At 35.6% G+C, this 12,143-nt stretch overlaps 1 protein-coding gene across 1 annotated transcript; it reads left to right on the forward strand.

The window, feature by feature from the left end:
* Positions 1-3,814: 3,814 nt before the first annotated feature.
* On the forward strand, positions 3,815-4,586 carry LOC145099989 (protein C2-DOMAIN ABA-RELATED 10-like). Its single transcript, XM_079037440.1, has 3 exons — positions 3,815-3,954; positions 4,057-4,152; positions 4,239-4,586. The coding sequence occupies exons 1-3, from the start codon at positions 3,838-3,840 to the stop codon at positions 4,536-4,538; spliced, it is 513 nt and encodes a 170-aa protein (XP_078893566.1). The 5' UTR covers positions 3,815-3,837; the 3' UTR covers positions 4,539-4,586.
* Positions 4,587-12,143: the final 7,557 nt, after the last annotated feature.

The raw sequence follows: 12,143 nt of genomic DNA on the forward strand, positions 1-12,143 counted from the left end.
CACTCACTTTTACATCTCTCAAGCACACCTCTACAAGTGGACAAACCCACTATTTATAGAGATGTTTACATGTCTCTCTCTCACTCTCTAACAAATGGGTCTAAAGGCTAAAGCACCACATGCAAGTGGGTTTTACAAAAGTCAAACATTTACAAAGTCATGAATGAATAACTTTGCACCCCAACATTCTCCCCCTCAAAGTTAGGAATGAATGACCCACTTCAAATTTTCCAAAATCAAGCATTACGCGGTTCGAGCCTCAAAGGCGACACATGTCGAAACGAACTTCAATCTTCAATTCTTCCATGACTCTTCAATTTGGGATCTAGGATGTGAGACCATACAATCCGAGCAGCAACGAATGATCAAGAGTATTCAATTCTTCCATGACTCTTCATTTTTGATCGATTGTCAAGGATCAATTATGCGAAGTAAAAGCTTGAAGGCGAACTTTGGATCGATGGTTTGGAATCTGTAGATGATGAAGGCTAGATTGAAGAATCTAAGATGCGAATGTTTCAGGTTAATATCGATGCTTGGGAAGTCGATGTTTGGAGTCGATTTCTTGCCTGTATGTTGTATGTGAGTTCATTCGCATCTATAGGAATGGAAATTTTGGTTCGCATCTATGGCTTGTGTTCGATGGGTACTGAAATTTTTTTGGTTCGCATATAAAATCAAATTCGCATCTGGGTTTCAAACATGAGTTCGAATTTTGTTCAATTTTGGAGTTAAGATGCGAAGTATTTTCTTATCCATGGTTCGCATATTGGAAGTTGTTCATTCGCATTTGGTTCATTTGATTAATTGGGTGAAAGATGCGAAGGGTGTGTGAATGAAAATGCGAAGCATTCCCTGTTAATCGTTCAATGAAGAAGAAAACAAATATGTTCACATTTGGTCCATGATCTTTTCACGAAATTACACAATTGGTCCAACTTCGCAAATGGGGTCATAAAATGATGAAATTGCAGAATTTTCAAATCTGGTCCCTGCAGTTTGTGCGAATTTACATATTTTACCCAGTTTCGCAAATAGGAGTGTGTTTCGCATATTTGGCTGTTTTTGGCGCAACGGGTCACTGCAGAATTTTGAAATTGACAATTTCTACCCATTTTTGAGAAATTTTGTCAAAGGCGATCCGTGAACGAAGCTAAAAATTCAATATTTTTGGATTTTCCGGATTGAAGCACAAAGTTTATGCCGCATGTTAAGGGGGAGTTTTGACATGAAAAATTCTGAATAGAGCACGTTCTTTTTCCTTTGGAGTTTTATAATCAAATTTCGATTATAAAAAGGGGGAGAAGTTTTATATGGAAATTCGAACTTGAATTTTTCATATTACGCGGATTTGAAGACCGAAGTGATCTTGAAGTTTTGAAGATTACGAGATGATGCATTTGGATGTTCGGAAGTGATATATTCAAAATGGGTTTGGTTTATTGAAGATTTTTGGGGTATGTTTTTATGCGCAACTTTTGGGTGATTATTTGGAGGTTGGGATACTCTTGATCATTCGTTGCTGCTTGGTTTGTATGGTCTCACATCCTATAGCTCAAATTGAAGAATCATGGAAGAATTGAAGATTGAAGTTCGTTTCGACATGTGCCACCTTTGAGGCTCGAACCGCGTAGTGCTTGATTTTGGAAGATTTGAAGTGGGTCATTCATTCCTAACTTTGAGGGGGAGAATGTTGGGGTGCAAAGTTATTCATTCATGACTTTGTAAATGTTTGACTTTTGTAAAACCCACTTGCATGTGGTGCTTTAGCCTTTAGACCCATTTGTTAGAGAGTGAGAGAGAGACATGTAAACACCTCTATAAATAGTGGGTTTGTCCACTTGTAGAGGTGTGCTTGAGAGATGTAAAAGTAAGTGTGTAAGTGTGTGTTATTTATGTAGTCTAGATCTAGATCATTTTTTTGTAACACCATATACATTCAATATATCTCTTAAACACCCAAATCACCATGTTCAATTGTGCAAACTTAAATTCCGCATGCCAAACAATGTTCTTTGTCACTTCAACACCCCTAAACTCCATTTTTCCCCTATTCTCCTCCAACCTTACCTCATTTCCATTTCCATTTTGGAGATATGAATAGTATTCCCTCATATTTGGGGGAATACTATTTATATATCCAAAAATGGAGTTGAAGTTTCGGTTGCCAATTTTAGTCCATCTCATTTTTATTTTTACACATTTCTAGTTTATTTTTATTTACTAATTACAATTTAAATGCAATATTTAATATTTGTAATATCATGTTATATACTAATTTATATTAATTAATCATAAATATAGAGTTTAATATTTATTTATCGAATTCATATAAAAGAAATTAAATATATACTAAAGACTTGAAACATGGTAACATAATTTATAAAATATAGTAATTAAATATGATCGTGATCTTGATATATTTATTATAAATATAATCTTATTTATTTAATAATTATTTATAATAAAGCAATAATTAATTTAAATTTATTATATGTAAACATTTTATTTATGATAATATAATTTGTAATGAAAAAAATATTATATATATTTGTTAAAATCTAATTAGTAAATGAGTGTATTTGACAATATATATAAGTTATAAAAATGAAATATTCTAGAAATATACTTTTTATGGTAAAAATGAGATAAAAAATGAAGTAGGCTTGAAGATGAAACACTATTTATCTTATTTTTTACTCCATTTATAAGGAAAAAATGAAGATGAGTTGGAGATAGTCTTAGTTATAATAGATTACATCTTTGATTACCACACTTCTTTTACCACTAGTTTGTTTACTTATATTTCCACCCTCATTATGGATTCATAATCTTGGAGCTCCTAAGTTTCATTCACCAAACGTTGTTTTTTAACATGCTATTGGAGTCTAGTGGTTGATGTGTGAAATTCAACATAGCAGATTCAAAGTTTAAACATTTGCACGCCTAAAATATTGCTAATGTTCCATGATTGATTTTCCATATGGGTAATGAGACCGGTTAACATGTGCCACTTAGTTTGTGTGATTTTACCATTTCTTTTGATAAATATTAGGGCCACTTATTTTGCACTCTTGCTGCGAAACTAGTATTTCATCATAGCACACAATACCTTTAGTATGATTTAAATTTATATTTGTTACATTGTGTTGTCTTGGATTCTTCGGTTCATGTTCATTGTGTACATAGACGCTACTTCTCAGATTGTCAACATCTTGACGAAGGGATTATATTTTATACATTTTGCTTATCATCGCTCCAAGCTTCATGTTGCACCCAACATTTTTCTTTCATGGGTATATTGAATGACATAGTGCAAGAGTTTGTTATGGTCCTGCATATTCTTTATTTTTTTAGTTTTCATCAAGAACTCAGATTTAGAAAACTGTATTTAAAAAAATATATATTTTATTTTCGGCTTTTTTATATAGATTTTCAAATGATAATTCCTATCATTCAAACTATCAATTAAGAATATTATCAAACAGCTATTACGAAATAATTCATAGGGTATACAAGGATGACCTTATATATAGATGGTTATATTTTTGGAAGATTTCTCAAAAGCTTAAAGCTCAAAACCAACGATACATTTTTAGTAACCTCGATATAAACTATAATAAAATACATGTATATTATTCAATATGTATATATTTTTTGATGGAGTAGATGGCAAGAAGGGTTTGACAAGGTCTCGTTCTTTATCGATCAACCATTTTATATGTGATCCTCTATATTTTTAAATTTAGCAACAATTAATAAACCTAAATTGGGCAACTTCTACCATTTTTGATAAACATATGGGAAGAAAATTAAGAACAAAATTATAGAGATTGAATGGAAGAAGTAAAGGGAATCTTGAGGCTAACAGTGAACAAAGGGACAAATCTGGCTGTTCGCGATAGGGCCAGTGGTACAAGTGATCCTTACGTTGTTGCAACATTGGACCATCAGGTTAATTTTTTTAATTATTTTTAATAGAAAATAAATGAAAAATTAAAATCACTTTGATATAGGTGATTTAGATTATTGTTTATATGTGTAATTTTAATGCAGAAAACAAAGACCAAAGTGGTTAAGGACGATTGCAATCCTATTTGGAATGATGTTTTAACACTAGCAATTAAGGATCCTAAGGAACCAATCAAACTTGTAAGATTTTATAATGTCTAATTTGGGTTTTTCTAACATTTAATAACCCTAATGTTAATGAATGAAAGCATGTTGTTATGTTTCAGACAGTGTATGATAAAGACACATTTAGTGAAGATGATAACCTAGGGACATCAAATGTAGATGTAAATCCTTATCTTGAGTGCCTTGAAATGCGTACAGATTTGAATGATCTTGCCATTGGTACTAAACTTGAGACAGTTGAACCAGATGAGCATAATCACCTAGCAGAAGAGAGCTTTATTGTATGGAATAAAGATTCAATCACACAAGATATGATTCTACGATTGAGAAATGTGGAAACTGGTGAAATTGAGGTGCAAATAGAGATCACTCCTGTTAAGGATCCACATTTAATCGTTTAGGGTTTTATGTAGATTTTGAACTTGTAAGAGTATAAATTAAGTTTGTAAGTATGGAGTATATATTTAGTCAAATCAAACATAAACTTTTTTTCCATATCGTTTAATTTTACATCGTATTAGCCTTAAATAAATTAGGCCATTGAAGTTGTCAAAATCAAAGGAACTTTAAGGTGGAAACAATCGTTGAGGAATATTGTCGAACACTTGGTATTCAATTAAATAAAGAAGCGTATACGTAGATGTATCCGAATACGTAAATATACATACATATCATATTGAAAAGAAGCATTCAATGCCTTGGTTGAAATAGAACAACACAACGGACAATAGTTTTAATTTGATTTGGGTTGAAAACCTGCATTTTTCTAAATTTCAAACTATTTAGAGTCTTGGTTTTTCTTTCCATTTGGGTCCAGAAAATAGTTAAAAAGACAAATATGTATATCTTTTGATTCCCATTTATTCCATTCCCCGTCTTCAAACAAAACTCGAGGAATTCTTTTCACTTCTTTCTCTAAAAAACTGAACGAACACACATTTCTTTTTCCTTTCCTTATTAAATAAACTCAAGAACGAGAGTTCTTTGTCTATAGTTGTTTATTATTTTGTGTGCGATTTGTTTTCCCGTATTATTTTTTATTGTAATCGTTATTGCAACAAGTGTGTTGCTCTCTTCCTCGGAGTCGATTTGCTCCAATAGCCCATGCCTGGACAAAAAAGTCTCGGTCGTCAATTTGCTCCCACCAACATTGTTGTTTTGAGAAATTAACAGTTTATTTCTATTCGTTACCATATCAAATGACTTTGTTGAGAAATAGATTAAAATATTATTAATTTTTTTAAAAGGTGTTATTAAATGTGACAAATGATATGTTAACAAGATGAATAAAAATAAAATGTTGGATAATATTTATTCTCTTGTTTATGTGACTTCCACACCCACCAAACCTTAAACCCCAATTTAAATATAGTCGTTAGGGGTGTTTGAGACAATTTTTTGAACTCTTAAAGTGCTTATTTGCTTATAACCGTGGTAAACTGAGTTTTTTAAAAAGTGTTTGGATAAAATTTTATAGTGAAAAAGCTGATAAGTCAATAAGTTAAAAAGTGTTTGGCTTAAAAAGTGATTTTTGAAGTTATTTTGGTTGAAAAGCCAAGTTTTACATGCTTACTAAAAAGTGCTTTTTGAAGCTTAAGGAAAAGCTATTATGAAAAGTGCTTATGAGTTTGCAAAATATTTTTTTTGACTTATTAGCTTTTCAAAAATCCAGTAAGCCAATAAGCTCTTTTGAAAAGCAATCCCAAATACCTCTGTTGTTATTTTTTAGAAGGTATCTATTATGGACACCTTATTAAGCATCTCTAAAATCCTTCAATATTTTAATAAAAACATATACCATATTTAGAGGGTGTTTGTGATTACTTTTCAAACTTACTGGACTTTTGATTTTTTCAAAAAGCCAAAAGTTTAAAAAGAGGTTTGGCAATTCCAAAAGTCATTTTCAAACTAACTTATTGAACTCTAAGTTAAATTGTGACTCATGTTCTATCAATAAAAGTCATAAACTTCCATTTAATTACACCTCATTTGTGACTACAAAACCTTTGTAATTCATATGTACAAATGTTTGGGGAGCAACACAAAAGTCTGTTGATGGTTTCGAATATTACGTAATATTTGACTTTTACATTAAATGTGTTGCTTTATCCCATGTTTCATATATCAAACGTCTCTATAATATTTCCTCGCCTCAAAATCTTAGTTGGGCACTATTTTCAAACACTTCTCATATCCATTTTCTCGGATAACCTGGGGGGGGGGGGATACCAAGCCCTTATTCCTATTTTCCAATTTCTTGGTATCTCTCACTTCACCACACTGCCTCACACAGTCCGAACAAAATAGCACCGCCGAAAGATGTCACTGATATGTACTGGAAACAAGGCTACCCTCCTACACTATGCCGATCTACCTTTACGTTTCTGGTCACATGCGTTTCAAATGACAGTTTACTTAACTAACCAATTCCCCACACCCATCCTTAACTACAAAGCTCCTTATGAAAAGTTGTATCAACAACCACTAAACTTAGAATGTTCGGTTGCCTTTGTTATTCGTGGCTCAAACCCTATTCCCCATTTAAACTTCATCTAAAATCTTCCCGGTGTGTCTTTCTTGGCTACTTCACCTCTAAGTCCACCTACAAATGTCTCAACATCGTAACCAAACGCCTTTATTATTCCCGTCACGTTCAATTTGTGACTCACATCTTCCTTTGTGTGACCCACATGTCACTACCAACACACCCATTAAAATTAATGATTTTTCCTCCATAAAAATATATCATTCACCCACTATCCACACCCCTTACACTACCTCTACTACAATTCCCGTCCAAAACACCACTATCCATACAACATCTATTACATAAACTATTACCAACCCATCTCCTCCCTTCACCACCCCTTCATTTCCATACATATCTGCCGCATCAACTCACACCGCCACCCCCACCGTCTTAAATCCCACACAATAATTATGATCACCCTACTATACCAACGTATGTCACTCCTTCATCACCTCGACCTCTCATACCTCCCCTATCATCATGCCATCACCTATCAACCTAACTCCACCTCTTCCCCAACAAACCTAAAAACCCAACTCGAAATATTATGGCGACAAATATATCAACCACACCACTATATTGATGGGTTTTGAGCATTCTAACACTTCCTAAGTGTACATGCAACCCTAATAACTTTGAATCTATGTTTGTCTAATTATCATGCAAAGTTGAATTCCAAGGTTATATATTCCTATCTAGCATACATGGGGAACATTTTTATCATGAATGAAAGATAGAATAACTTACCTTGTTGTTGATTATGATCCTTGAAACCTTGTGAGCCTAGCACTCCAAGTGTGATGCCTCAAATGCTTCACACAACACCAAATGCAAATGAGTAAAGTTTGAGAGAATCTTACACTTGCAAAAACGGCTCTAGCCCTCTTTTTTTTAAGCGTAGCCGATTTTGGTGGAGGAGATGGTCTTTATATAGTGTGACACATCTAGGGTTACACCATGTAAAACCTAATGTGTCATGGCTCTTCATTTCCATGACCCATGGGTTTGTAACTCCCATGGAGCATCCTATGGGTTTAACCCAACTTGATAATCCATGGAGCCTCTTAGCCCACTATACAAGTTATGGATGATTTACATAATCAACCCATATATTTAATTAGCTATCTTTTGATAACTTAATTAATTTTAAATTAATTCTTGATCAAACTAATTAAATAATACTATTAATATATTAGAACTTATAATATATTAATAAACCACAAGTGTTATTTCTCTCATTTAGTCTATCCAATTGCATGATGCCATGCAACCCAAATGGACCATGCCGGGTCGGGTCAAGTACATAACAGAAATAGTTATGGACTTAGACACCTTATCCAACAGTCTCCCACTTGGATAAGTCTAATAACTATAACTGCAAGTATGACTTTAGGAACCGATCAACAATCGTAGCTCTTTCAAGGTCTCTCGGAACTGAGAAGATGATGATACGCCATTTAAGATAAGTGATCATATAATCCTCTGTTCTAGATATCAGCCGGAAAAATACATGGAACAATGTCTTACTTATTGTTCAGCAGTTTATTTCCCGATTTTTGATTTGTTTGACAAAGAACTTAATTGAACACATCAACTTAGTTCTGACCGGGCTCGGTACATAGGTCAAAACAAAATCGTCGAGGGGCCTAGATATCAGCTTCTAATCCAAGAAGGAACAGATAAACTTCGACTCATAATTTTGTTCTACTACTCATTGAATTATACACAAGAGCATGTTTTATAACATCGAGTTACCAATGCGTTTTCGTATAATCAATGCATAATCAACTCATAAGTAACAAATCATATCACTAGGTTTGAAGACTTATATGATGTTACCGTCTCACGATCACTCGAGATAAATTCCATGAAGTGATTCCAGTGAGCGTGGGTTGAGTCTAATGCTTAGAACTTATGAGCACTCATGAGTGTTGTAGCCATGTCCAACAACTTAGACCTCTGTAACCAATCATGACAGTCTTGATTCATACCTACTTCCGACATATGACCGACTGTGGAGGTTCGAATAATACGATATACCAAACATAATTATTCTGGAAGTCAAAACATGCAAAAGAAATATAGTAAACGATCGATAAGAGATAGCAACACTTTACTCATAAATAAAACACCTTTTATTCATCATCTAATGTCAATTACACTTTACAAATTTAGAGGTTATCTAACTACTAAATCTAATATCATCCTTCAGCACTATGCTCCGAGCATGCTGGAGATGCTTAACCCGAGTCAGTCCCTTCGTGAGGGGATCTGCTGGATTCTCATCCGATGATACCCTCTTTGCCACGAGGAGTCCTTCTTCTATTCGATGTCTGATGAAATGATATTTTATGTCGATGTGTCTGGATCTCCCGTGATCCCTTGGTTCCTTGGCTAAGGCAACTGCACTTTCACTATCACAGAAAATTTCCATTGGCTCTTTAATAGCTGGTACAACTCCAAGGTCTCCAATGAAGTTCTTCAGCCATATCGCCTCCTTTGCTGCCTCGCTAGCTGCTAGATACTCTGATTCGCAAGTTGAATCAGCCACTGTCTCTTGCTTGGAACTCTTCCAAGAAATTGCTCCTCCGTTTAAGGTAAAGACCCAGCCAAAATGAGAGCAGAAATTATCCTAACAGTCTGAAAACTAGCATCACTATACCCTACAACTCTCAACTCATCACTCCCACCGAGGGTAAGGACCCAGTTCTTAATCCTCCGTAGGTACTTGAGGATATTCTTTACCGCAGTCTAGTGTGCCTTGCCAGGGTTCCCCTGATACCTGCTAACCATGCTCAAAGCAAATGCTACATCAGGTCGAGTACACGTCATATCATACATGATCGATCCTACAGCCGAAGCATAAGGTATTCGACTCATTTCTGCTATCTCAGCCTCAGTACTAGGGCTTTGTGTCTTACTCAATCTGGCGTTACTCTGGATGGGTAACTCTCCTTTCTTGGAGTCTTGCATGCCGAATCTCTTCAGCACCTTATCCAAGTAGGTACTCTGACTAAGTCCAATTAGTCTTTTACTCCGGTCTCTCAAGATCCTTATCCCTAGAATATAGGCAGCTTCTCCTAGGTCCTTCATAGAGAAACACTTCCCAAGCCAGGACTTAACTTCCTGCAGAGTTGGGATGTCATTTCCTATGAGTAGTATGTCATCCACATACAATACCAAAAAACTAACTATACTCCCACTAGCCTTGACATATACACAAGATTCATCTTCACTGCTAGAAAAGCCAAATTCTTTGACTTTATCATCAAAGCAAAGATTCCATCTGCGAGGTGCTTGCTTTAATCCATAAATGGATTTCTCAAGCTTACACACTCTATTAGGGTACTCTGTCTTGACAAAACCCTCTGGCTGACTCATGTAAACATCCCCAGCCAACTTTCCATTAAGGAAAGCGGTTTTGACATCCATTTGCCATATTTCATAGTCATGAAATGCGGATATGGCTAACAGAACCCTAATAGACTTAATCTTGGCCACTGGAGAAAAGGTCTCATCATAGTCAACTCCCGGAGTTTGTGAGAAACCCTTTGCAACCAGTCGTGCCTTATAAGTGTGTAAATTACCATCCATGTCGGTCTTCTTCTTGAAGATCCATTTGCACCCTATAGTCTTACGACCTGGTACATTCTCAACCAAGTTCCAAACTTAATTGTCATACATGAACTGTATCTCGCTGTCCATTGCCTCTTTCCACTTGGCTGACTTAGGGCCTGCCATGGCTTCCGCGTAACTGTTAGGTTCATCCAAACCTATCAGTGTCTCATCACTGATAAGTGTATCACCTTCCGCAGTAATATGGAATCCATAGTAATACTCAGGTGCATTCCTAACCCTTGTGGAACGCCTCAGAGGTACAGACTTGTCAATTGGATCAACAGGAGTTTCCTCCTCAAGTTGAGTGCTAGGGTTTGAAGTTCCTTCACCACTTGACTCTTGAATTTCTTCAAGGTCAACTTGCCTCCCACTGTTTCCTTGGCTTATGAACCCTCACTCTCGAAAGACAACCCTCCTAGCTACAAATACCACATTTTCACTAGGTCTGTAGAAGAGGTAACCAAAGGATTTCTGTAGGTAGCCGATGAAAATACACCTCTCGCTTCGGGGTTCTAGCTTATCATGAGTCTCGCGTCTCACGAAAGCCTCGCAACCCCAAGTCTTGATGTGGTATAGTTTGGGTACTTTACCAGTCCACATCTCATGAGGAGTTTTGGCAACTTTCTTTGTAGGGACTAGATTAAGGATATGGACGATAGTCTCTAAGGCATACCCCCAAAATGAGATTGGTAGCGAAGCTCGACTCATCATGGAACGAACCATATCCAACAAGGTTCAATTACGCCTCTCAGCTACACCATTAAACTGAGGTGTCCTGGGAGGTGTCAATTGTGAGACAATCCCACATTCCCTAAGATAGTCAAGGAACTCTGAACTAAGATACTCACCACCTCGATCGAATCGAAGCATCTTAATGTTCCTTCCCAATTGATTCTCGACTTCCTGTTTAAATTCTTTAAACCTTTCAAAAGTCTCTGACTTATGCTGGATTAAGTAGACATATCCATATCTACTGTAATCATCAGTAAAAGTCAAATAATAACGATTAGCATCCCTTGTGGCATGTTTGAAGGGTCCACACACATCCGTGTGTACAAGATCCAACAAACCTTCACCTCTCTCACTGATGGGTTTTGAGCATTCTAACACTTCCTAAGTGTACATGCAACCCTAATAACCTTAGATCTATGTTTGTCTAATTCTCATGCAAAGTTTATTTCCAAGGTTATGATCCTATCTAGCATACATGGGGAACAATTTTAACTTAAATGAAAGATAGAACTACATACCTTGTTGTTGATTTTGATCCTTGAAACCTTGTGAGCCTAGCACCCCAAGTGTGATGCCTCAAATTCTTCACACAACACCAAATGCTATGGATTAAACTTGGAGAGAAAGTGTAACACTCAAAAATCGGCTCTAGCCCTCAAACATGCATGTCATAGCCGATTTTGGGAGAAACATGAGCTTTATATAGTGTTGACACATTTAGGGTTACACCATGTAAACCCTAATGTGTCATGACTCTTCATTTCCATGACCCATGGGTTTGTAACTCCCATGGAGCCTCCATGGAGCATCCAATGGGTTCAACCCAACTTGATTATCCATGGAGCCTCTTAGCCCACAATATAAGTTATGGATGATTTACATAATCAACCCATATATTTAATTAGTTATCTTTTTGATCACTTAATTAATTCTAAATTAATTCTTGATCAAAATAATTAAATAATATTATTAATCTATTAGTGTTGGAATAGTGTTTAAGGCTGTAACTATATTTGGCAAGTATTTGACCCGGTTGTGCATGGTCCTTTTGGGTTGCCTTCACCATGGCAACTTGACAGGATGATTTATAATGAGAGAAGAAATATTATTAATATATTATGAGAAT

This window comes from Lactuca serriola, chromosome 4 (assembly GCF_051521515.1).
Source record: "Lactuca serriola cultivar US96UC23 chromosome 4, Lser_US96UC23_V15, whole genome shotgun sequence".
NCBI lineage: Eukaryota > Viridiplantae > Streptophyta > Magnoliopsida > Asterales > Asteraceae > Lactuca > Lactuca serriola.

Excerpts from the sequence above, each read along its gene's own strand:
- LOC145099989 (XM_079037440.1), top strand. The coding sequence starts at position 3,838 with ATGGAAGAAGTAAAGGGAATCTTGAGGCTAACAGTGAACAAAGGGACA. Across the intron at positions 3,955-4,056 it reads TTGCAACATTGGACCATCAG|AAAACAAAGACCAAAGTGGT; the intron begins GTTAATTTTTTT and ends ATTTTAATGCAG. Across the intron at positions 4,153-4,238 it reads CTAAGGAACCAATCAAACTT|ACAGTGTATGATAAAGACAC; the intron begins GTAAGATTTTAT and ends GTTATGTTTCAG.